This window comes from Talpa europaea, assembly GCF_964194135.1.
Source record: "Talpa europaea genome assembly, chromosome: 9".
In the NCBI taxonomy this organism is placed as follows: Eukaryota; Metazoa; Chordata; class Mammalia; order Eulipotyphla; family Talpidae; genus Talpa; species Talpa europaea.
Window position 1 is genome coordinate 13,075,207 of NC_140076.1, and position 26,619 is coordinate 13,101,825.

Here is a 26,619-nt window from a genome sequence, read left to right on the forward strand (position 1 = left end):
CCCAACTCCTATATGTTCATTACTGCAACTGTCACATTACTTGTAATTGTATTTCTATGTCGACATCTTATGAGCACCCCGAGGCTGAGGACCACTCTTGTTCACGTCTATCTCCCCAACGCCTAACACATAGTAGGTATACAATAACCTAAAAACAGCCATATTCAGGTACAAAGTACTAGTGACTACATATTAATATCAAGGACCACTCTACAAAACTCTTCTTGAATGGGGCCTTGAAGAAGACAGAGTCTGTTTGGGGGGACAGAAAGGGTACCCTGATTGGGTGAACAGCATAAGAGGGAAAACGCGTTATCTTCAGGAGCTGATAAAGAAGTCCCATGTGGCTGTGGGTGGTGGACAAGGAGGCCAGTGAGGCTGGAAATGCAGGACCAGCCTTTCCAGATTGTAAATGGACTTTCATGCTGAACTAAGTGGAGCTTCATCCTGAGGACAAAGCAGGCCACCTGCTAAGTAGGTGAATGACTTGATCAGAGCTGCATTTCAGAAGGGTCTCAGGGTAGCAGAGAGTATGGGTCTTAGATGCACCAGAATCACCTGGAGGATTCATTAAGATAGAATTCTAGGGGGCTTCCCCGGTGGCGCAGCGGTTGAGCGCTGGGTTGCGAAGCTGCCTGCAGCCTCTGCAGCCGGTTCGATCCCCGGCTGCTCCCCAGCCACCGGAGGAGTGTCCCACATGGCACGCAGACCTCTCCTGCCGCCCACTGCTCCCCTCAGCAGTGTGCTTCGGTCCTTCTGCCTGCTCTGTTCCCCGCTCTGGCTCTGGTGAATTCTCTCACCCTCCCGCGCTTCTGACTGTACCCAGTGCATGTATAAAAACCAAACAAACAAACAAATAATAAATAAATAAATAAGACATGCCTCTAGAAAATTAAAAAAAAAAAAAAAAAAAGATAGAATTCTAGGTCCGACCCCGAATTTCTTAAGGGGACAGGTGTGGCCTGAGAATACGCATTTTTTGTCAATTCCTAGGTGATGTTGGTCAGAGGACCACACTTTGAGAAACACTGATACAGTAGATGGGATGGAGAATGGGTCTCGACAAGAAGATGAAGGAAGCCTTTGAAGCTGCACAAGTGAGGTGATGGAGGCAGAGCAGGACAGGGGCTCACGCTGTGGAAGAGGTGGCGGCTAATTTCAGTGTGTCTGTGGTGAGACTTCGGGCAGGGTAACAAGTCAATGTGGGAAAGCAAGGAGGGTGCTTCTGGGAAGAACTCAGGCCAACATGCCTGGTCAGGACTGTTCCACACCTGTCCTGAGTAATGACCTCCAGAAAACACAATAGAGCCAAGGTGCCCAGAGTTGCTGTTTAATGCCCAGTAATCACAAGACAAGGTTTACATGGTGCTCATCAAAGCAGGACCCAGGGGAGACCAGGCTAAGTGACCCATACGGAGCCCCAGCACAGGGACCAGGTTCCCTCAGGTACACATGTGCCACAGACCAGGTGTTTCTCTATTCACCCAGGGGCCCACAGGTTGGCTGGGCCTTGGTCACTGAGGATCCCTGTGTGGGGGAATAAGGTCCCAGGATGGTGGGGACCTTGGGACACAACGATAAGAACCAGAAAGCTGCTTGCAAGCAACCTCAAAGGGCTTTCACTGCAAATGCACGAAGCCACAAAAGGCTCAGACACGGGAACACCCAAACTCACTAAACACTCTAAACACTGTGCAGAACTGATGCTCAGAACACTTTGGGAGAATCAAGTCAAAACCCCATGAAGCCCGCTTTCCAAGCTGCACCACCCCCTCTCCCCTGGAGCCGTGCAGGTCCATGGATCAATGGTCCTGGGAAGGGACCCTGCTCTGCTTCATCTAACACTTTTAACAGGAAGGGGTGCGTGACCATGTCCCTGGTTGTAAGCTCTTTGAATCTCCAATGGAACAATTTAATGCTGCTGGGTTCCCTGGAGCCCCCAGCCTTTGATGCCCCTGGGTACACAAGTGACTGGGGGAGGGGGGGCTGTAGGAAGAGGGAGGGAGAGGGGGAGAGGCTGGGAAATTTCCTGGTAGAAATAATTTACCTCAGAAGGAAACTGGCTTTTCTTCTGCGCTAAAGTTTACTTGGCCCACAAAGGAACTGTCTCTCAGAACGCATTCTTAAAGCACCCAGTGGAACTTGGGGGTTTCAAGTATCATTGACAAGAAAGTAGGGCGTTTAAAGTTTGTTCTGAGCAGTCCAGCCCTGGGCCAGGCAGGGGACGGAGGGGTTCAGCTCAGGAGAGGGGAGCAGCTGCTCAGGACACAGGCCATAATGTCAGGGGCAGCCCTCTTGTCCAACCCTCTAGCTGGGCATTTGGGGAATAAGCTTAAGACTTTACCAGTAAGCTCATTTTCCATAGGTCCTGCAGGTCTCTTCCCTTCTCTCTCATTTAATTCTGGGAAAAGCTCTAGACAGAGACCAAGGCATGGAAGTCAAGTTTCTCTCCTCAGAGATCGTGCACAGCTAAATGGTGGCCCAGCAGAGACCGCAGAAAAGCAACACCATCTCAACCCCACACCCCCCCAAACCAGAGCCCATGTTGTACCCCGTTCTCACCCAAGGGCCAAGGTTGACCCTTGACGTGCTGGGCTTTAGGATGGGCTTCTGATAAGATCCCTGTGGGTATGTGGGAAGGGAGACCAAAGGCATTTCTGTGAAACATACACACGAGTCCTGTCCATAGAATGGGTGCCTGTCACCTGCTGACCATTCTGGGGAGGTCAAGAACTTGAGGGCTCAGGAAGTTGAGCAAATGACAAGGCACCACTGTCCCCTGCTGGGCATTAGCTCACATTGGGCCCCACTCCCAAACAAATACACCTCCCAAAATTCAGATGCCAGCAGGCATGCTCAGGAGCAATCCAACAAGACCAACTTCATATATTAAACCAACTTAATGCTACAAACAAAAAAGTGCTGCCCAGCTGAGCCCCTGAGGACACCTAGCTCCCTGAGGGTGGGTCGCGGGCCTCTCAGCCCACCATCCTGCGCTGCCTCTCTCCAGAAGGCACAGGCTTGGTTCAGCCCAGAGTACCCCCAAGCCAGACTGGGTAGAAGAGAGTTGAACCCCCGACACCCCCACCCAGCTGGGATAAAGGAACACTGTGGAACAGTAAGCTTCTAGAGGGGTAGAGGGAGGGGTGAGACGGGTTGGGACCAAAAGACCTTCTCAGGACCCCAAGTCTGGAGAGGGTAACACGAGCCCACCTCCCCATTAGCTGCCATGGTCTGGGTCTACAATGACCACCTCTCTCTGCCACACCCCTTCAGCATTCATGTGACAAAAGGGGTCAACAAGTCACCACATCCTGATCACCTGTCCTTAGAGGGTCTGTGTGAGAGCTGGGGGCAAGTGAGGCCCTTGAAGCATCACCTCTTTAATAAAATTGGCAAAAATAATCCTTCCAGGGAAGGAGAGGACCACAGAGGCAGTTCCCAGAGTGCCTTGGGGCAGTGAATCCCACCATCTCTGTGGGGGAGCTGCCTCAGCCTCCCAGGTCCTTGCTGTGAAACAGACCATGTGAGGGTGAGGAAACAGCAGAGAAAAGGTGCCCAAGGCAGCCATTCCTGTTGGAGTTTCCTTGGGAGTTTTTCTCTGCTGACTCCCTGCTGCAGGTTTTTACATTCTAAGAGGTAAGGAATTCCATAGGAAGAGTATCCCTAACTGGCGGCTCCCGTTCCCTGAGGAGACCCAGTGTCTCCTGTGTTGGGATGGCTGGAAACAACTCTGGGGCAGAGAAGACCAGGGAGCCAAGGCTGGTGCCTCACCTGGAGACAGCGGCTGAGAGGAGACGCCCAGGGGCCTGCAGCCACTGCTCACTGGAATTACAGCCTAAGTGCAATTAGAGCTCCAGCAGACTGGGCGGACCTCAGGGACCCATCCCCAACTGCTGTGGGGACACCAGGGAGCTGGCCTGGGCCCCTGAAAGCCCAGGCCTGCCTTTGGACAATGGACAGTGCTGGACCTGTCTGAGGGAAAGGCTTACTAGAAACAAGAACAATCTCCCTGCTGAAATCCAGGGAAGACAAACAAAACTCAACCTGAAATAAATACAAAGGCATTAAGTGCTTCTTGGTAAACTGAGGATCCTAATCATCCCTCAAAAGGTGGTGACAGGTCCTTTCCCTGGACCTGGTCACCTGCCCTGTGGCCCTTCATGGAAAAGGTCAGAGGTCAGAAGGCTGGATGGGCCTTCCCAGGCCAAGCTGCCATTAGAAAAGCTAGGACCCAACCCCTGACACCCTCCTCATTGGGATGCTCCACATGCCCCCAGACAGCTTGTCTGCAGGGTTAGGAAAGGAGAGGAGGGGACCCCCCACCCTGAGGGCAGCACCCTATGTTTGCCATCCCTATGCCAGTAGAGGGCCTGTCAGTCAGTCTGTGAGGAGGTAGCAACAGGGGAGGGGCTATTGCGGGAGGCAAGGCCACTCAATTAATCAGTAGGTCCCCGAGGTCATAGGAGTCGAAGAGGTCACTGATGCCCTCACCCCCGTCCAGGCCCCACAGGTAGTCGTCCTGGTCCAAGGGCGGGGAGAAGCTGATCAGCGGGGAGCTGCAGGGCAGTGTCTGGGACAGGAACTGGTCCTCTGTCTGCTGCAGAAGTGGGTGTGGCAGCTCCAGCATGTTGTCAGTGGCCTCCAGGGGGACCAGGGGTGGTGGAAGTGGCGTTGGTGGCGGCGGAGGCAGGACCTGCTGGGAAGTCAGCGCTGGCGCTGGAGACAAACAGACAAGGTCACGCCTGGCTCTGGTGCCCAAGGGCTTCTGGTCAGGCCTCAGCCCTGGAGCAGTCTTCGGATCTCTGGATGACCGTGTGCTCGCCTCTCTCCTCCACTGTGCTCCTTTCGGGGTGATCTCAGCAGCCCCTGGCCTCAAGACCCTCTCTAGACCTACCCAACATGGCTCCTGCACAGCTGTTCCCTCACATCTCCACTAAGCTGCATCAGCACCCATGTCACAGCCACCTATGTCTCCCTTGTTCTTGCCCATAGCAGTAAATCAACTACCGCCTACACAGTTGCTGCAATACAGAGACCCAAGAATCACCTGTTATCCTGACACTTCTGCATTCAACCCTGCGGAAAGTTAAGTCACCTCCGTAGCAGGTAAATTTTCTCTGGGCAGTTCCTTTCTCTCTAGTTCCACTGCCATAATCCAGGCCCTAGCCCCTGCCCCTCTCACCTACACCCCTTCAGGAGCCTCCTTGCCAGCCACCTTGCTTCCACTCTTGCCCCTTGAAATCTGGGCTCAAGTTAAAAATGGCTTCAAATAAAACTCAAGTTCCGCCTTAGGCTGAGAAGGCCCTTTGTGATCTGGTCCCTGTCCCTCTTTCTACCCCTCCCTTGCCTGCCCCCACACCTCACACACAGCCTCTCTGGCCACACTGGTCAAGCTCACTCTTCAGCACACCGAGGAGGGCATTACCAGATAGCGGTGAGAAGGTGGTTTCCTACAGGGTATGGAATGGGATGCTGGAATTCCCCCACCAATACTTCCTGATGCCCAGAATCCCGTCATTTGAGTCATTCCTCAAATCAAATCTCAACCAAGCATTGCTTTGGTTTGCGCTGGTATTTCAGAGCGACCAACCTTCAACAGCTGTGTAACCAAGTCACCGGAGGTGTGAACTCAAACCCCAGGCTCCCTATTTTGACTCCTGTGCCTCCGGCTGCATTTAGGCTTAAATGCGGATGCCTGGAGGGGACGCCTGTTCAAATGCTCCCATGACAGACAAGGGCAAGGGACCTAGTGTATATGAGCTTCCGTTTGAGCCTCCATCTAAAACGAGATACACCTATCTCGCAGGTTGCTGAGAGGACTGAATGATAAGAGCAGGTGAAGAACAGCTGGTCTGCAGAACCCCCGCGCTGGGTCTGAGTGCTGCCTTGTCAACAAGAACCCCATTCACCCGGGGCTGACACTCAAGTGGCCCTGGGGGTACTCAACTCAAGTTGTTACCCCTACTTAGAGATGAGGAAACTGAGGCTCAAAGATGATGAAATTTAAATTCACATTTTTTAATTGAAAAAAAGTCAGGTATTTATTTGGCACAGTGCAGAGATGGAGGGGTGGCGTGTAGAGGGACAAGAGGAGGACAGAGGCTCAGACGCCAGCTCCGCCCCTCGCCTGTAGGGCCCCAGCACCTCAGTTTTCTCATAAGGGAAGACACGGCCACCACTGAGTTGCTGGGAGCAGTAGCTGCAACAGCACAGGGGACAGGCCGGGCTCCGGGCTGGACCTTGCTCTCCCTTCCCGTTTATCGCGTCCAGAAGCGAAGTGCTCTTTGTACCGTGTCTCCACAGCACTCTGGCCGGCACTCATTTTCCTAACGCCAAAGCTGCACATAGCACATGCCCAGTTCTCACGAATGTTTTCAAATATCACATCTGTGATGTGGCATCTCCTGAAACCTACCCACTAACCATGAGGGAGATTTATGTGCCTCCATTTTAGAGACGTGGGAAAAAGGCTCTGAGGGGTTAAAGTGACTTGCTCGGTCACCGAGTCACAGGGGGTGAGGCGTGGACCTGGGACTCCCCACTTCAACTCCACTGCCTTCAGCTGCATGTAGGTTTACCTCAGATGCTGAGAGCCTGGGGAGGATCCTCCCGGAGGGGATGTCAGAGACCAATCTTGTTCAAACCCCTTCCATGACAGATGAGGGCAGCTAGGGCACCAGCTGCTTGCTATTGCATCCTCTGGTGAAGCCAAAGCGAGGGCCAGAATTCAGACCTCAAGGCTGAGCAGCCTCCTCTTGGGGGGCATGGGCCCCCGGTGTTCAGATCTCAAAATGATCCTGCTTTAGGCTAGAACCCGGAGTGTGTGTAAGTACATGTGAGCACGGGCACAGCTTCCCTAAAACTTCCTCGGGCTCCCTTCAGCAGGGACAGCTCAGACCGCAGGCAAAGGTAGAGGGGCAGCCATGGCACAAAGCAGACAGAGCGGGCTCCTGGGCCACCGCGCTGCTCCGTAAGTACTGTCTCAGCTCCTTTTAGGGCCTCAGGTTCTTGAACTGTAAATCTGAGGTAAAAACCTTGCCCTGCTTACAGTGGCGGGCCCCCCAATCCTGCCCAAGGTCTCAGAGGGCAACTGAAGTAAAAGTGGTTCTACTTTGGAGAGCTGTGGCACACTGATAGTGAAGTGTGAAGGTAGAGTGCAGGAGGGGAGGGCAGGGTGGGGCACGGGTCTGGAGAGGGAGATAAGCACTGGGAGGTGCCCAGAAGGACAGGTGGCGGGTACAGAAAAAAGTACTGGTGCCAGGAGAGAACACCAGGGAAGACGGGAGGCTGGGTGCTTGCCCAAGCTCTGCCACCAACTTGCTGAGTGACCACAGGAAAGTCATTTGCCCTCTCCGGGCATCAATTAATTCATATGTAAAACGAAGGACTGAGTTAGATCAGGAGTCAGTCAGCCTCTGTAAAGGGTTAGGAAGTACTTGAGGCTTTGCTGGACACTGTAGTCTCTGTCACACAGTCATCTTATTTTTCTTCTTACAACTCTTTAAAAATATGAAAACCCTTCTTGGCTTGGGGACAATTAAAGAATAAACACAACAACAAAAAAAAAACAGGCTAGATTTGATATGCAGGCAATAGTTTTGTCAGCCCTCAAGTTAAAGAAATGGAATCCACCCCATCCTCTCCCATCAGACCTGTTCTAGCTCTGTGTTTATCTAAACCCTAGGGTTCTACTTGAGGTAATTCTGCTGCTAGGAGAACAAAAAGTAGATTATGGCCTATATGGTTTGAAGGCTCCCGACAGTCTGTCCTGATGTGGGATCCCTGCAAAGGGCAGAAACTGTCCTGGGGGATGGGCCTTCATAGGCTCCTAGTTCCCCTCCTTCTAGACTCACCCGCCCTGGGAGACTCGCCTGCCTCTGCTCCCCTGTGGTCGCCTCCCACTCTTCCTGCCTGGCACAGCGGGCTTTCAGCTGGGCCACACACCTTCACGCTGGCGGGAGCCCCTCCCGCCAGGATGGAGCCCAAAGGTCAAGCCCCACTATACTGTCTCCCAGTTGGGCAACTTTGGGCAAAGTCACGCAACCTCTCCACCTCAGTTTACTGATCTCTAACTAGGAATTAAAAACCTACCTTAACTGCTATGAAGAGTAATGAACAAACGGATGAACCTAGTACACAGCTGTGGTTCAAAACACCAATAATTATGATCTCCCAAGGATGTATTGAGCCTCCCTCAAAAAACCTGTGATTTCCATTTACTTTGGGCTTTTTGAGCCAGGAGCTTTGCTGCAGTAGTTGTCATACACTAGAGGCTGTAGCAGTGAAGGTGGTAATAAAAGCTAAGTTATTGCCAGGCTCTGTTCTAAGTACTTCACCTGAATTAATGCATTTAATTCCCACAACAGCCAAGTAAACACTATTGATTACCCTGCCCAAGCCAGAGATAGGGAAACTGAGGCAGAGGTACAGTAACCCATCCAAGGTCATACAGCCGGTAAGTAAATGGAAGAGCTGGGATTCAAATGTAGTCTCCCTCTGCAGCACCAGCCACCCCAGGAAGACCAAAGAGGTATGAAGGGTGAAGTGCAATGCACACTTGTGGGGCAGAACTACAGGAACCCCCTGCTGCTGCATAGAAAGTAGGTACCCAACAAATGTTGATGTGCAGGAGGAAACGCTCCCCACCACCCGTCCCTCTGGACAGAGGGCCCTACCTGGGGATGCCATGGGTTCCGGGATGCCAGGGTTGGTGCTGCTGCTGCTGGCCTGGGCGGAGTCGGGGCTGGGGCCGAGGGTGGAGGTAGAGGGGAGGGGTTCCTTGGCAGGACTGTCTGGCTCTTGCACCTCCTCTGGGCACAGGTAAACTTCGATGGGCCCCTGGGTGCTCTTCAGGTATATCTGCAGGTTCTCCTGGAGGAGGAAGAGAAGCTGGGTCATGGCTCTGGACAGTTGGACACTTACTGTACCTGGACAGACACGTGGTCCCCACCATCTCTTCGAGCACACTCAGCTCCTGAGCTGGGTTTGGAGGCCGGCCCCACCTGGCCCATGGTGGGCATCTGCAGGCTCTGCCCTCTGACCCCCAGATCTTCTTTTAGGGAAAACACTTTGATTTTCACTTGGGAAATCACTCCTCTCCCATGCTTAGGTCATGCTGAAGCAGCACAGCCAGCGTCCATCCCCGCTCCCAGAGCGAGCCTGGGGTACAGGCTGGGACGTCAGAGGGACAGTGAAGGTTCATGGAGGCACGCGACTCAGATGTATCTGACCAGTGTTGGGCCCACGACTTGTGGGAAATGGAAGCTCCCTGCCCACAGGGGTGGTGAGCCGGTATCCTCAAGGCTATCTTTGCCACCACAGGGGAGGCCCCAGACAGGAATGGAGTTAGCACAGAGGAAGCAAGAGTGAGAGATGGGGAGCGGAGGCAGATCTGAAGTCATAGTGGGAGCCCTGCATCCAGTCTAGCTGCTCTCCAAATCTGTCCCAGGGCCTGTCATTTAAAGTTGCTTGGACTTGACTTTCTATTACTTGTCACCAAGGGTCCTGGCCCTTGGCTTCCCATCCCTTTCTTCCCTACCACATACCTGCAGCCTGAGCCACCACAGCTACAGAATTCAGATCTCCACACCCATGCTCCTGCGGTGCCCTCGCCTGTCCCTACTCCCCCGGGCCAAAGTCCTAATCCATTCTTTAGGACCCAGTGTGACCGCCACCGACTGTGGAATCTTCCACCTGTGCGTCCTTTCTCCAGGCCCTCCAAGCACACCTGCAGTCCATAAGTGACAGTGACATTGCTTGCTTGGTTCTGAGCTCCTCTAAGGTGGGAGGGAAAGCATGGTTTATCTGGAAGGATTATTGTGAGCACTAATGGTGCTGTGTGTGCACGTGTACAGGAATGGATGAGCCCATGGAACACAGAAAGAAACTGAGATTTTCTCGGTCTAGAACCTGATGCCTTTCCCTTTCCAGCTTCCCATATTCCTGCCCATCTTAGAGATCACCAGCTGATCAAGGGCCCCAGAATGGACCAGGAGGCTTGGGCTGGGCAGTACCAGGACAGAGCCTGCAGAGCTGCCCCAGCTCCTCCTAAGCCTGTTGTCCCCCCAACTCTCCCCTCTCACCTCAGTCCTGTCAGGCACTTCCAGTCTTGTCTGCGGCGGAGCCTTGACAGCGATCACCGTCTGGTCCTTAAAGTTGCCGATAGCACGGAGGTCCTGGTAAGTCACGTAGGCCAGTGTAGGGGCAGGCGAGTCAAGGGAAGTGACTGCTTGGAATTCAAGTGCCCAGCATGCCAGGCAGGGACCTGAGCCACCTATCTAGAACCTCTGGATGTCTCTTTCTTACGCCTCAAACAGCTCAGAAATAACAACTGTTCCCTGTTTTCAACATCCGATGATACCTTGAATCCCTTTAGAAAGTGAATGAGGATATAAATCATTTTTAAAATGCTGCATTATATGAGCTTTTTATATGAAAGCTTCATCCTTCCAACTGGATCATTAGCTCTGGGAAGGCAGGAAGACATGTCTCTTGTTTATATGTCTTACGACACTTAGCATTCTTCCAAATGCCAGGTCAAATCCAAAAACTTACTAGGTTAAACCATTTGGGGAAAATGCAGGAAAAGCCCGAGCCAGGTCTTTAGAGAAATGAAAAAGCAAAAAAGTCATTGTTATTGCCATTCATTGACACCAAGCCTGCCTGCCTCTCACCTCTTCCATCTCTGCCACCTGAGACAGCAAGACCAGTCAGTCCTTCCTCAGCCTACTCAACAAAGACCTTTATGATGCGCCACGTCCACTCAATGAACAGTAAATAGAAATATGTCATCATCAACTTGTATGTTGTCAGTGAGGCTTGCTATTAATAGAGCAGGCTATTAGTAGCTAAGTTTTTGGAGAAGCAGAAGTTACACTCGGATTTTTGACTGTGTGGGGGGGTGAGGGCTTGGTGCCCCCAACTCCTGGGTTGTTCAAGGGTGACCTAAACTTGTCTTATTTTTATTTTTTTAAAAGATTTTATTTCCTTATTTTTGCGTAGAAGAGCTGGGGTATAGGCCTACCAAACAGAGTGGGGAGCAGAAGAGGCAGATCTACTGAAATACACTGCTGAGGGGAGCAGTGGGCGAGACAGGAGAGGTCTGCTGCGCCTTGTGGGTCAGCACCCTGGCTGGGGATTGAACTCAGGCCATCACAGTGATAGTCCTGAGACTTAATCCCTAGGCCATCAGGGAGGCCCTGAACTTGTCTTTCTTTTCTAATGAGAAAGTAACTTCAACAGACTCATGAAGAGGAAGGAAGAAACAGATGTGCTGGCCAGTCATGTAGGGAGGCACTGTATCAACTCTGGGTGGACATGAGCATTCAGCACCCTTACCCGTTCTCCCAACCAAAGAGGATATTTCTTGTTGGTCTTGTCCTCAGTCAGATGCTTGAAGTTCAGAGAGCAGCTCTGAATGAGCTGGTCCAGGGCCTGCTCCCTGCTCATCAGCTCCTTCAGTTCCTGCGCCAGCTGCTGCTGCTTCCCAGGCCGAGTGGGGTCTTCAAATATTCCCCTGCCCCTGAGGACATAGCAACCCCCACCTGTGTCAGAGTCAGTCACATCCAGGGACCCGACCCCCAGGGCTGCTTTGCAGAGCTGCAAGGTGACATGGGTAAAACTCTAGGAGGTCATTCACATGGTTGGTGCTGGGGGCTCTCAACTCTGTCCATTCTATGCCTCCAACTTCCCCGAAATGGCAGGGAGCTGCAGTGATCTCAGTCCTGATGGTCCCACCTGGGGTCTCTTAGGGCTCATGCCAGGGGTTGTACATCTGTTCTCTGAGACCTTGCAGAGGGAGGAAAGGAGCCGGGGGTGCTCATATCCCAGAGCTGGAAGGAGTCTGGGTTACTATCTCAGCGACAGTCCTAAACTAGAAGAGAGGAATCTAGGATCCCTGACTCAAAAGAATCTGGGGTCCTCATAAACTTTTACAAGTCCAAGAAATCATTTTCCACCTGTCCTCACCCTGTTCACCCAATATCACTCCAGTGTGTGCACCTGCTACCCGCCCCCCAATACAATAACTTTGTCCCCGGTGTGGAAACCCCTTGGATGCTGCTCTCAGCCCCACTTCTGACATTCACACCCACTGGATATTGCCCCTGGCCCTGTCCACAGCACAAGCACCCACTGGTGCCCTCAGCGCCAGTCTAGCACTCACACCCACTGGATGTTGTTCTTGGCCTTCTTGCGGATGAGCTGGATGCCCTCCAGGACATTGGTGATGTCATAGATACGTCGCTTCTGCACATCCAGCACTTCAGCTGCCCAGTTCAGGTCCAGGACCCCATCCTTGGACTCACTCAGGAGGTAAATGAACTTCTTGGTGAGCAGCCCCAGCGATGTGTCATACCGAGTCTTCTCTCCAGGGGACTTGGGGGCTGAGGAGGAAAGGGAGCCAGTCTCCTCTCAGAGAGGGCCAGCTGGGGGACTGTCCCCCTGACCTGGACCCATTATGTACCACCCTTTCTGAGAGCACCCACTTTCCAGTTTACAGAGCACTGTGGGGGACAATATCACCATTGTCCTAACAGGGAACCTGCTACCTATAGAGGGAAAGTGACTTGCTTCAGGTCTCGGTCAGGGGCAGTGTCAGGGCTGGAAACCAAGTGTCCTAAGTCCTGGTTCAGAGGCCTTCCCACCACAACTCCAGGCAGGCATAGCCACCGCTACCACAATGATACTTAGTGGAGGTCACTGTCCTAAACACTTTCCATATATAACGAATTTAATCCTTATAATACCCTATGAGGTTGCTGTACAGCCACCTCCATTTTTTGGATGAGAATACTACTGAGGCACAGACAGGTTAAGTAACTTGCTCAGCACACTCAGAAAATGGCAAAGTGAGCATTTAAATCCAGGCAGTCTGGCTCCAGAGTCTTCCTTCTAAACCATTACCCTATCCTGCCAGTTATGTCAGGAATTTGGAAGTGGGGTAAGAAAGAAATGACAAGCTTGGGTTCGAGAACATGTTTATAGACTTGCCTTTCTTTCCACATAGAGTCCAATGATTATCTGAGGGGAATCAGTCCAATAATATCAAATGGGGCAGGTTTATGAAAAACATCTTTCTTAATGAGGTTGATGTTACAAGACCACATCTCAGCTGCATCTTAAACCACAAGAGGACTTTTGCAATCAAGTGACTTGCAAATCATAGAGCAAGTTAGTTCTGGAAACTGAATTTTAGTGGGCCTCAGATTCCTCTAGAACAGGACTTTAGAACCTCCTAATGTATGGATGGCAAACGTTTGGCACAAAGACTACTTTGCAAGTTTTGTATCCATGGCAGACATTACTAGTTGATCACTGCACTTAGGATCCTTCAACAAAGAGCTCTTGGCAACTTCTACCAATCAATGGAAGAAGAACGTTTCTTGCTATTCTTGATGAGGTAGTGCCTTGTTTTATAGATGAGACAACTAAAGTTCAAAAAGAGGGGTGACAAGTCAAGTTAGGGCAGAATCCTGTCCTTCAGGCAGCCCCCCATCACATGCCTTTTCCATTAGGTCTCTGATCCTCCAATTAGCATTCCTCCCTAACATATAGTTCCTGCTCTCTCCAGAATATTAACTAGCAATATCAAGAGGCAGAAATTCCCTCCAACTTAGCTTTAGAAAGGCACCACCTGGGCAGTGTCTGATGTGACACAGTCTAAGCCTCACTTCCCTTTCAATCACCGCTTTAGATCTGTCTCCATGCAGGAAAAAGGCCGTGGTTAGCCCGTTCCGCTCTGAGCTGAATTCACCCTGTTAGAATAATAGACCAGATCAAACTCAAAATAAAATGGTAAGCTCCCAAATAAAACGTTAGCCATCACATTTAGACTAGGGAGAGCAGCGTGTGGTGTGGTTAAGTAGTGCCAGACACAGGTACCTGGGTTCTAACCCTGACTCCCCTTACTAGCTGTGTGACCTTCAGCAAGTCACTCAAGTTCTGAGTTTCAAGTTGCCTCATGGGTAAAAAGGGATAATCTACCTACCTGGCAGGATTGAGTGAGAAGCCACAGGAAACTGTTTTGTAAACCGGAAAGTGTGCTAGATTGGTCAGGGCTGCTGCACTCTGCCCCCCACCCCCCACCGAGTCTTCTGAGTCCGTCTGGAGATGCCCCATCAGCGTGGCTTACTTTTGGGGCTAGGGAGGCCATCAACTCTAGTGCACTTCCCCTTGGGAGTACGGAATTCAGGGATTGTAGGTCTCCCGATGCCGTCCAGGTCCAACTTCCTTTTGGCCTTGGAGAGAGAGGGAAGACAAGGGCAGCGTTTGAGAATTAATTCTCCTGTAGCCTCTCCTTGATCTGGAGCCAAAACACTTGAGGCCACTAGCAGCCACCTACTGGGCCTCAGTTTATCACCTGTCCTGGTGAAGCACCGCTGTACTTGGTAAGGAAATATCAATGACCTGAAAATAAAGCTATCAAAGGCAGGAAGCGCTGTTTCCTGATGTGCCCACAACACACCCCTCTGAGGTCCAGGCACTTGAGACCTTACCAATGTGGCTCAGAGTGCGGGGTTCCTCAATAACAGGCTCCAAGGTCACTTTTTCTCTCATCCAACCCAGAAGATGATGCAGGGAGGAAGGAGTGGGTGGGGCCTAAACCACATTAGGCTGGGGGAGCTCCCCCAACCCCCCCCCCCAGAAGCAGCTGGCCAAGTCAGACTGGATCCCCATCATAGCCCCACAGCTGGCCCTTATCAGGGTGGGGCCGGGCATCCGCCCAGGCCCAGGGGACTTCCTGGCTCAGTGCCACACCCCAGGGAGGTGCCTACATCGGGAAGCAGTGCAAACACCCCCACCCCCATATTTGGGCTGCAACTCAAGGGCCCTAGGACCTCCTGAATAGACTCCATTTGCCATTCTTTCTTTGCTGAGAGGGGCAGACAATGAATCCCTCCCCTATGTCTTAAGGACAAGCAGCTGAGGTCCCCCTGCCCCCCCTTCTTGTTCCCGCCAAGCTTGGGAAACACCTGCTGGGGAAATCAAACCACAGACCCATCTGCTCCTCTCCACCCCTCCTCCTCCAGGCCCCAATTAGACTCCGAAGCTGCACTGGCCCGGCTGCACTGGCCCGGAAAGGGCCTCTGTCCTGGCGAGTGCTGGGAAAGGGCAGGGCAAGGGCACTGGGGCACTGGGGTACAGGTCAGAGCCCTGGGCTCCCACCGCCCATCTCCTTCAAGGGCTCACCATGACTGAGGGAAATGCAGTTTCCTCCTTTGTGAAATGGGGCAGAAAATACCTACTCATGAGGCTGTCGTAAGGATCCAGTGAGAATACTCCTGTAAGTGCTCAAACTCTGGCCCAGCACACAGTAGGTGTTCAGGAAATTCAGAGACCTTCCTCAAAATCCAATTTCAATCTCTTCCTTGATGCATCCTCCTGGGGCCCACTGAACCCAATTCCTTTCTCTCCCCCTCCAACTGGCCTCCCAGACACTCCTACCCCCGTTGGGACAGAGAGGCCTATTTTAACTTTCAGTGGTGAGGTCATGCTTGGCGGGGCTGACACTTCTAACTGCTGCTGAGCACAGCTGGGCTGACAGGTGTGGGAGGTGGTGACAGCTCTTCCTGCTGTCAGCTCCCCCCACTTTTGCCTCCTCCAGGAAGCTTTCCTGGATTGATTTGAAGAGCACTGCTCCTTGATTTGAGGAGTGTGGATGTGATGCTTCTCTCATTCACCCTTACACAGACCAAAACATGATCCAAACACCTCCCTGTTCCTTCCTCTTGATCTCACTGGAATATTCCTTTTCTAAGCTCCCAGCTGGTGATATGATAGATTCTAGGGCAGATGACCTGTACTAGCCCCGTCTTGTCTTTAGAAGAAGATCCCAGCTTTCACTGAGCCTTTCCACCTTTGCCTTGGGCCAAACTCCAACATTCATCACCTCACTGAACCTACCCACCACAGGTCCCCATTTTACAGCTAAAGTTAACGAGACTTGGTGAGCAAGACCTTTATCAATCCCGATCAAGGCTTCCATCCTAGGGTCCTCCACCCACCTCTCAGAAGGAAGCCCCAGGACAGGGAAAAGGGAAGATCAGGTTGAGTTCTGTCTGAGGTGGGGTGGGGCAACCCAGTCTCCCCAACCCCACCCAGTCTCCCCAGCCACCTCCCCCACCTGACAGGAGCGGGCCCCTGCTGCGTTCACAACAGGAAGAACCTCCTGCAGAGTGGATAAGGCAGGGAGAACCCTAACAGCACCCTTGCTGGGCATAGCGTGTGCTCACCGGCTTATACCACCAGAATTGCCATTTCTCTTGGCAGACTCAGAGACTTTAAGCCATATGCCCGGGGTCACAGAGAATGAAACCACAGCCTGAGTTTAGAGGTATGTCTATCCTCCAAAGTCATATACCAGGCAGCCTCAGCCCCATCCCCACATACCCTCCCAGAATGCTGCAATTTCTGCCCAGGTCTAGCTATGTCCACTGCCCCATCACCTTAATACACACACACACATACACGCACACTCTGCCCACTTCCTTCTCTTGCTCTCCCTCACCCTTATCCTGTACTCTCAAGGTCCCTAAGTTGCAAAGTATCTCCCCGCCTCCAAGAACACCTCCCTGGGCCCTGCGGGCACTGTCCAGAGAGAAGCCAGCCATGGAGGGGGCTGAGTCTGCAGAATCCAAGTGGAAGAAGACATATTCAAGAGGATGACAAGCCAGGAGAGGCTGAGCACAGGCCTCCCTGCTCCACCCCTCTCCCATCTAGGCCCCCCTTCTTAGCTGGGGGAGCCCAGCAAGTGTGTGGACCTCTTGAGCTCCACCAGTAAGATGTAAATAATGTACCCCACTTCTGCTGGAGATCCAGTCAGAGAGCTCGACTGGCCCAGGTGCCAGTGCCTGTGCTGGGAGATGCTAACACCACCCCCCAGCATGGGAACATTCAGGGTGAGCTGAAAAGGCACAGAGCAAAGGTCTGGAACCACACCCAGCTTGTCTCTAACCTGGACCTCCCGAGGCAGCCTCTCTGGCTGTTTCCTAAAGGCCTGGTTAGGATTCCCAGCCACCCTAGGGAAGAAGAGCAAAGCTCCTTCCTCAGGTCAAGTGAGTGGGGCAGAGCCCACCTGACACCCGGGCAGTGAGGTGAGGAAACTAGGGCTCCGAGGAGAAGTGACTTGCCAAGGTCACACAGGGAGGGTAGCAGGTGTCTCCTGGCCCTCAAACCTAAGTTAGATGCATGGAACAGGGAGGAACAGTGTAAGGAGGGGAGAGTCTCACTTTCAGATCCAGCTCTGCTGCCCAGGAGCCAGGGCCTCTGAGCCTACATTTCCTCATCTGACCCGCCTTGCTGGGATGTTTGTTAAAATATTCATATTCTTTCTTGGTTCTCAGAGGAAATTTGGACAAACCACAAGAAAAGGAGAACTGTCCAGAACCCCCCACCCTTGACAGGTTCCTGCGAGGGATGAAACAGAATCACCCAACATGCCTGGCAAGCGGAGGGACTCCACAAAGTAGCCTTCCAAGTCTTCTCCAGAGGGTGGTGGAAAGAGCACTAGCACTAGGGGACCTGGGTTCTGGCCCTTGCTCTGCCACTGGACTCGGTCGCCATTCCTGGGCCGTGCCTGAAAGCCCTTTAAACAGCAGCTCCCCAACAAATCCTGCTAACCCTGCACTTTGCAGCCAGGCCACAAAGCAAGGGACCACACCCAGGGTTAGGTTTGGAACTGCTCCAGGTCACACCCTAGTAAAATGAGTAAGCAGGGGGCCAAGGCCTGCCCACGGGACTGAGGGGCATGGGGCATCTGGAGATGGACAGGAGAGGAGGCTCCGGCCCTCACAGGCCTTTAGGGTGGTCTGATGCAAGAAGGCTCCCCTACTTCTTGGCTTGTGACTCAGACAAGTAACTTCAAGTCTCTGCTCAGTTTCCTCATCTGTAAGATGCCTCATCCCAGGCATCTTGACCAAGGTAACAAATGAGAATGCCAAGCAGTGCCTGGCACATGAGAGGCGTCCAGCAGAGAGAGGCATTCTTATTGTGATCACTGAGCCCCCTCCAGGAGGGAGGTATAGACAGAAGCACCCAAGTTTCTCTGGGAGGGAAGAAGTTTAAAAGCATAGCTGCTCCTGAAACTCCGCCTGGGTACCTGAAAGCAGCTGGCCAGAGGAGGGACTGAGCCTCTTCTCTCGGGCACCCACCACCTACCGGGCCAAGTCACGGTGGCAGAGAAGAGACTCATGATCACCTGCCTTGCGGAACCTTTGAAAGGTCACACTTCTCTGAGCCTCAGTTTCCCCCATACCATGGAGCTGCTAGTGCTATCTGCTTCACAGGGCACACTTTTTCTGTTGTTGTTGTTTTGGCTGTAAAATGCTAAACACAGATACCCAGTCCCAGTTATCCTAGCCTGCTTGACCTGTAAGATGGGAAGAGTACTCTCACTGCCTTTTAGTTGGAAAAAATGTACAGGAAACAATAAAGGGAAGATTCGAAGCTTGAGCATAGGTAAAGCATAATTCCAGGAGTGGGGAGATGGCTAGCGGTATGTGCCAGCTGACTGACTCGGGTCTAACCAGATACCTATCAGCAGTGGGGAGTGGTCTTACCCCTTTAGCTGAATTTACTCACAACTGGGCAAACATATACCTCAGCCTCCCCTCCCTGCAGCCTGCTTCCAACATCTACAACCTGGAGCTGAAAGTCAGCCAAGAGGGTTAGTCCCACAGCTACCCCACAGAGACACACGCTTCCAAGAAAGGGAAACTGAAGCCCAGACTGGGGGCCAAGACTTATTCAAGAGCCCAATAAATGAACAGCAGTTCAGACCAGAATCCAGAATCCAGACACCACCCCCACTCCCCCTGGGCTTTTCCCACTGCACTCCCACCTGATGGCTGTTTCCGTTCTTATGGGCTCCAAGAATTCCACTCCCAGAAACACACCCTGCCCATGGTGCCACTGTGGGCTCTCCCTGGCAGCCACCTTGGGGGCTTGAGGAGGGAAGTCAATCTGAACTGGAACCCTAGGGACCGCCCCGACTTGCACCTGCTATTGGCTGCCTGGACCTGGAAGGAACTAGGGCAAAAAAATTGGGAAGGAGTTGGCTGGAGGGAAAATTTGGAGTCTGTCCATCCAAGCCAAACTGTACCTGTGAGACCTCTATCCCCTCACCCCCGCCATCCCCGTTCTAGTGCTCGCTGTGTCCCTAGGCCAAGCCCTGTGTCTAGACAATAGCAGGTGCCAGTACCAGTTTCTTGGCCAAACAATGAATGAATGAATGGACCGTGGCAATGCTGGCCCTGTGGATGCCCCAAGCTCACAAGGAGTCCTGGGATAATGGTTGGGTCTCCACCCTCCCAGTGCTCACGCCGAGCCACTCCAGTGCATGACGTTATCTCACCCCAAACTGGAAAATTAAGGGCTCTTCTGCTCAGATATTGGGGACAATGGAAAGTTCTGGAAGTGAAAGCTCATCTCCCAAAACTCGACCTGCTTCCCTCAAACCGGGATCCCCGGCTCCCCTCCCTTCTTTCCCACGCCCGGCGAAGCCCAGGGGGAGGAGGCGCGGGGGTCCCCAGCATTACCGGCAGCCGGCCGGCCGGCGCGCACCGCACAGCTGGGCCCTCCGGTCCGTGGGGGGTGGCGTCGAGGCAGGTGCCGGGCGCCGCGGCGGGCGGCGCCGGCGGCGGGTACGGCGGGTGGTAGCAGGCGGTGGTGGTCTGGCGGAGCTGCGGGCTGCCGAGGCCCGGCGGCCACACCTCGGCGGCGCCCATCGCGGCCAGCCCCTTGGGGAGCGGCCCGGCGGCGGGAGCCAGGGCCGCGGGCCCCCGAAGCATGGCGGGTGCAGCGCCCCCTGCCCCCCGCGCCCGGCGCTCCGCGGGCACCTGCGGGCTCCGAGCCCGCGGCGGCTCACACGGCCCGCGGCATGGCGTGGAGGCCGGGGAAGCGCCAATGAACGCCCGCGGGCACGGCCGGACCCTCCCCTCCTGGCCGGCTGCCGAGCGCCGCGCTCCGGGATCGCCGCCGGGAGCCGGCGCCGCGCAGAGCCGGGCCCGGGGCTGCCCCGCCCCGAGGCGGCCGCGACCCGGTCGGCCCCGCGCGCCCGCAGGCCTCGGCTCCGGGGGTCCGGCCCGCTCCGGTGCGGGGGTTCTGGGGTGCGCTCGGTCAGGCGGGGGCGCGACGCGCTCGGTCAGAGGAGGGCGCGGACGGCGCGGGCTGCTCGCGCCTGGCTCTCTGGCCCGCGGGCCCGTCTCAGCCTCTTTTTTCCTTCTTTTTTTTTTAGCGCCAAACTGCGTGCCGCGAAATTCGGATCTCCCGCGGAAAATGCCGCGCTCCGATTGGACGGCGCCACAGGCGAAGCCCCGCCCCCCGGAAAGAAGCGGCCCCGACGCCCGGCGGGGAGACCTTCGCCGCGGCTTAAAGGGGCCGCCGCGCTGCCGGGCCCGGCGCCGGCGCGAGCCGCCCGCCTGCGGGACCCCCCGCGAGCCGGCGGAGGCAGCCCGCGCAGCGCCCGGAGCACCAGCGGGAACATCGACACGGAGTCCTGACGTGAGGCCCAGACCTTAGGCCTCGTGTTAATTTGATGCATTTATAGCCAAACCAGCCCCCCTTCAAATAAAAGCTTGTGGGGAGGGCCGGTTGGGGGTGGCGAGGGGCAGAGTCCAACATTTATACCTGTTCCTAGGGGAATACTAACCTCTCCTGAGCACCCACAGTATGTCAAGCATCCTGTTGGATCATGACATGTGTGGCTTAATTTAATTCAACAAACCTGGGAAGGGGGTGCTACTCTAGGTAACGCAGGCAGATTCACTGATTTGAGAACTGGGCTTCCCTGTGGGCCAGCTCTGCTCCTGAGCCTTTGCTTGTTCCAATAAAAGGCTCTTCCCCCGCTCTGCCTAGCTGTGCCCTGCTCCTTGCAGGCACTGCGGGTCCAGAGTGGAGAGCTCTGTCTTGTATTCCCCAGAGCCCATCACTGTAAATATTCGAACATCTCCAGATTTCACCTAGATAATCAATCCTTTTGTCACCAGAGCCTCCCTCCCTGATTGAGAATCTTCTGTGCTGATAATCATCCATTTACAGTCCTCGCCTCTCCAGCTTAGGGATGCCACAGCTGAGTAGGGACCTCTGCTAGTTCCTCCTGCAAGGCAGAGCTGCAGGAGGCTGCTGCTAAATTCTTCCAGGTCTGTGGAAACCTGCCTGGTGTTTTGAGATATTTATGCAAGTCTAAACTGGGTGTTCAAAGCCGTGCAGATAGTCCCCAGCGTAATACCTCAGATCCTGAGGATGAGGTGGCAATAATACATAGTGATTAAGAATGCAGAGTTTGTAGCAGACAGACCTATATTCAAACTCGGGCCCTGACACTTTTATTAGCTGTGTGACTCCACACAAGGTTTTTAAACTCTCTGAACCTGTTTTCTCCTCTCTAATAATACCCACCTGATAGTATTGTGGAGAAATCTCACAGGGTGATACATGTAAAACTCTCAGCACAGAGCTTGGTTCACAAAGTACATCAAGGAATGACAGCTGTTGTAAATCTCTGGCTTTATCTGCAATATACAGACCCCTTTACTCCAGTAAATATATTTCACTGGTCCTTTAAGGCCTGAGTAAAACCTCACCTCCTCCAGGAAGCCTTCCCGGCCTATGTCTCCTCTCCCGGTCAGAGTGCCTCTTGCTCTCCTTGGACTCGAAGTATGTTCTGCCTCAACAAACAAGGCTTTGTTTTCATGCCATGTTCATCAGTTATGTTCTACGTGCCCTCAAGGATCCAAATGGTAGCTCTCTGAATGCCCCTCAGCATCTAGGGTCTGGTTTAGCATGCAGATGGTTGGTAATAAATATTAATTATACGATTCATTCATCTTCCCAGCAAAGAGAGGATCTGAAGTCAGAAACTCAGGGGCCCCAATTCAAGTCCCAGTCTCACTTCCTAGTGGAGTGACTCTGGACAGGCTGCCACTGTCCCCTCTCCACCCTGTCATCCATCAGGCAGGGTCACGCTTCCACTGGGCCAGCTTCACGGGACATCAGCACCATTACTGACATGACGGTGGTGATGATGGTGGCTACCGTTTCTGAGAACCTACTGTGTGTGCCCGGCCCCCACTCTCAGGCATCTCCTCTGATCCCACAACACCCCTCTATGACTGGCACTATCATTATCCCCATTTTACAGATGAAGGAACCTGGAAGGAATTGTGGCAGAGCAGGTTTGGGGAAGAGTAGGGCCCCAGGGCCAGGAAGAGAAATGGGGGTGGCAGGGTGGGGCTGAGATGAGACAAGGGAGCCAGCAAGGGGGCTGGGAGCCAGCTCTCTGCGGTGGAGTTTCGGGCAGCTGGGGCTGACTTTAGAGTTTCACTGCCTGGGAACGGACTAATTCCTGGGAGAGGGATGGGGCACAGCCCTGCAGTTCCTCTCCCTGAACTTGAATCCCCACCCCATCCATTCCTGGCCTTGTGCCCTCACAGCCCTGCACCTCTCTGGGCCTTGATTCCCTCATCTTCGAAATGGGGATGGCCAAAGGGACATTTCCATTTACACGAGGATTCAGTAAGGTGCTGGATATAAAATCCTTGGGGAGGAGCTATAAAATATATTTAATATATGTTAATGTTTGTGAGGTGGGCCCGAAGAGGCCCTCCATAAAACTACCTGCAGTTTTCCATTCCTGCCCTCCATTCTCCCACTTCAAGGGTTTTGCTTACATGCTCCTCCCCTCCAGAGCCCTGTGCCTGAATCTGGCCATTCTTTCAAGGCCCAACTCAAATGGCCCAGTGGCTTGAGCAGTCAGAGGTTGGACATCTGACTTCTTGCTGCACCCGGGCTTTGTTTCCATCTTTGTGCCCCCTCCCCTGGGAGTGCCAGGCCCTTTCAATGATGATAATAAGAACTCATATTCCCCAGGAGTTAAGTTTCAGCGGTATCACTGCGACGGCTTGAGTTCGATCCTGGGCCAGGGAGCTGACATACATGGCGCAGCAGACTTCTCCCGTCTCCCCGCTGCTCCCCTCAGCAGTGTATTTCTGTTCCTCACTCTCTCTGGTGAATCCTCTCACACCTGCCCCCCGCACCTCTGGCCTGTACCCCAGGACTTGTATGCATACATTTTTTTTAAAAAAATCTGAATGGAGGGCCTCCCCGGTGGCGCAGCGGTTAAGCGCTGGGTTGCGAAGCTGCCCGCGGCTCCTGCGGCGCCGGTTCGATCCCCGGCTGCTCCCCGGCCACCAGAGGAGGGTCCCACATGGCGCGCAGACCTCTCCTGCCGCCCGCTGCTCCCCTCAGCAGTGTACTTCGGTCCTTCTGCCCGTTCTGCTCCCCACTCTGGCTCTAGTGAATTCTCTCACCCTCCCGCGCTTCTGACTGTACCCAGTGCTTGTATAAACAAACAAACAAATAAATAAATCTTTAAAAAAAAAATCTGAATGGCATGTAAATGCACTGTGTGTGTGAGATAATGTTAACCAAGTGTATTGAAGAGGTAAATGATTTGAATGGACAAATCTCCAGAGAAGGTACACAGAGGCCAGTAAGCACATAAAAAGATGCTCAACATCAACATAAACTGTCATGAGAGAAATGAAAATCAAAACCACGAGGAGAGTCGGTCACCTACTAGATGCCTATAATCAAAAAGACTGACAAGAACAAGTGTTGGCCACAAAGTGAAGAAAGTGAAGTCCTCGCACATTGATGGTGGGGATTCAAATTGGTGCAGCCATTTTGGGAAGCAGTTCCTCAAAAAGTCCCACAGTGTTACCTGATGACCCTGGAATTCCACTCCTAGATATAAACCTGAGAGAATGGAAAACAAAGGTTCACCCAAAAACATGCATGTGAATATTAATAGCAGCATGTAGAGGGCAGGAAAGGACACAGGGCAGGTTTTCTAATATCCAGCAGACCAGGCAAAGGAGGAGTCAGAGCCCTCAGTGGTTTTGCAGGTTTTTATTGGGATTACCAGGTACATGGCAGGGAGGGGCACTGGGGGGCGGGGAGGCTGGCAGGCCTCCCAGCCCCCAGCAGGTCTTCACCCTGGGCTCTCCCGCCTTCTCTCAGCTTCTGCTTCCCTTGCTTCTCTCTTGGCTTCTCTTTCAGCTTCTGCTGGCGTCCCCGTGACGCCGCCTTAAAAGCCCAGTCTCAGCCCAGGTGAATCCCATCTACCTAGGCCCACACCCTCCTCCAGGTGCCCGCCATCAGGCATGCATTCAGGACCACAATGATCCATCATCTATCCTGATGGTGGGAAGGCAGAAAAGCCTGACATTTTTCCTTACCCTACACAGCGTTATTCATAACAACCCCAAAGTAAACAAAACCCAAATGAATGGAAAAACCAACCAGCGAATGGATAAGCAAAAGCAGTAGAGACCACAATGGAACATTATTCAGCCATAAAAAGGAATGAAGTTTTGATATATACTAAAATATGGATGAACCTTGGAAACATAGTGTCAAGTGGAAGAAACCACATGTTGTATGCCCCCATCTATATGAAATGTCCAGACTGGGCAAATCTATAGAGACAGAAAGTAGATGAGCGTTGCCAGAGGTGGGTCCGTTTTGTCTTGCAGATGAGAAAAATGGAGACCCAGAGAAGCAAGGACCACTGTGCCTGCCTTTCTATGAAACTTTGGATTTGTGGCTTCATGAGACCAGAGCCTTAAATTTCTCCAGTGTAAAACAGAGATAATGAGGCACACCTGACAGGGTGTTGCACCTCCTTTTTCCTTCTCTCTCTGCCTTGGTGGGAAGCCGGTGGGGTTTAGTGGTTAAGGCTGCCATCTAGAGGAGAACTCGGGCGAGTCCCCGAAGCCCAAGGGGCAATGAACTCCCTGACTGTGGACTTGGCCAGGAGATAAAGGAAGTGAAAGGTGCAGCCCCGCTGGGAAGCCCGGGGTTACCATATTGGCCAGATTCCTTCCAGATGTTTCCAGACTCTGGAGATGTTTTCCACAGATGCTGGGTCCTGTGGAGGTGGCTCCACGCTGGAGAAAGGCAGTTGGATTCAGGCCCCATAGAGGTGCCCGGAGAGGCCTGGGGAAGCGCCACCTACAGTTTGTATGACTCAGTTTATTATTTCCCTTTTCTGCTGCTGGAGCTTTTGACATACACCCCTGACCTTTGCCCTCCAAAGTTTAAGGTCTAGCCAGTAGTGCCCCCCCACCCCACCCTCGACCCCGTGGTCTGGCCATCCCAGCCCTCCCAGCCCCTCTGATCTCCAGCTCCCTTCACACGGGACTTTACATTTTGATCAAATACACTCTCCCCCTGACTCCCGCTCCCACCTCCCTGCCGGGAGTCCTCTCTCCACCTCTTCCACCGGGACAGAAAGGCTGTTCTCCCACGAGTCACTGGGAATGTTACACATGTGATCTCCAACACCACTCAGGAAAAATAAGTGAATTTTAACTCTTCAGACTAACTAGTGAAACCTGGGGCAGCGAAACTATTGTGAACAATTACTAGCATTGAAAACGAAGACTCACAATTCTTTGGAAATAAGCAAGACATTCCGTCTTTGGAGGCAGGGCAGCCCGGGCCGCGGCCGCCCGAGGCGGGGATGGCCAAGGCGCGGTGGGTGCGTCTCTCCCACTTTGGAAGCCGATCCTGACCCCTCTCGCACCTCCAGTCGGGAATCTCCATCTGCTGTCATTTCACACTGTGGTTGTTTTCCTGTTCTGTCCTCTGCCGGATCTAAGCAGCTCCTCTTCTTTATCTTTGCAGAGTAGAAGCTTATCGAACAGCACTCGGGAAGGGTCTTTGGAAGAGGTGAAAGTCCACGCCTCATTCCTTCCCAGGAAAGTCTTCGGCTACTGTCGGAATCTCTCTTTCACTCATGGGGGGGGTGAGGCCAAAGAGGGTCAGAATTCTCATGCACCTCTTGTCCCGGCCCGTGGAGAGAGGGAAAGCCTAACTTCTCACTTCTAGCTCTGTAACACGGCAGCCCCAATACAAAGCGGGGTGCCTGACTGTGGATCCTCACCCGCGTGCATAAAAGGACTTATCAATGTTCTGCTGCAGGCGCACGCGAAAGGTTCATAAAAGGTTTATTCACAAGGGAAGGGGAAATGAGGAAATGTACAGCTCAGGGAGAAAAGTGGGAGACAAAGTTTTAAATTCGTCCTACCCCATCCGCCGATCTGGAATCCCTCATGGCACTCTGAGAGCTGGCTGCGAGCCAGGAGCCGTGAAGCCAGGAGAGACCCCAAGGCCCACGTGTCTGGTTTTTATACCACACCTGGCTGCTTAACTCCACCCTCAGGTCCCAGCCACCTTCCCTTTGGTGGTGACGGGATTTGTCTTTCCCAATGTCCTGATGGCTTTGGTCTGGAGTGGGGGTGGCGTCCACAAAGCCTGCATGGAATGAGCTCAGGACATCCTTTCCCCCTAACAGCTCCACCCGCCCCGGGCCCCAGTGACCATTTTTCTCTGTACCAAGAGCAGATTCCCCCCCCAAAAACGATGCTAATAATAGCCAAGCAAGCACAGTCACCCCCTGAGCCCACAGCAGCCATCACAAGAGCCCCACGAGGAACCACGGTCAACCCTGCTTTACAGGTGAAAGGACTGCGGGCAGGAGCAGGTCCCAGCGGTGAGCAAGGGCACCCAACTTGAGTGGCAAGGCCGGGAATTGGATGTATTTACGATGCGTCC

General features: G+C 53.3%; 1 protein-coding gene across 1 annotated transcript; it reads right to left on the minus strand.

Moving 5' to 3' along the window:
- Positions 1-4,435: 4,435 nt before the first annotated feature.
- Positions 4,436-19,790, minus strand: E2F2 (E2F transcription factor 2; the record flags this gene model as incomplete). The annotated part of the gene is made up of 7 exons (XM_084242726.1): positions 4,436-4,719; positions 8,679-8,874; positions 10,086-10,200; positions 11,366-11,524; positions 12,167-12,386; positions 14,135-14,240; positions 19,539-19,790. 7 exons carry the CDS (start codon positions 19,788-19,790, stop codon positions 4,436-4,438), a joined length of 1,332 nt encoding a protein of 443 aa, XP_084098852.1.
- Positions 19,791-26,619: the final 6,829 nt, after the last annotated feature.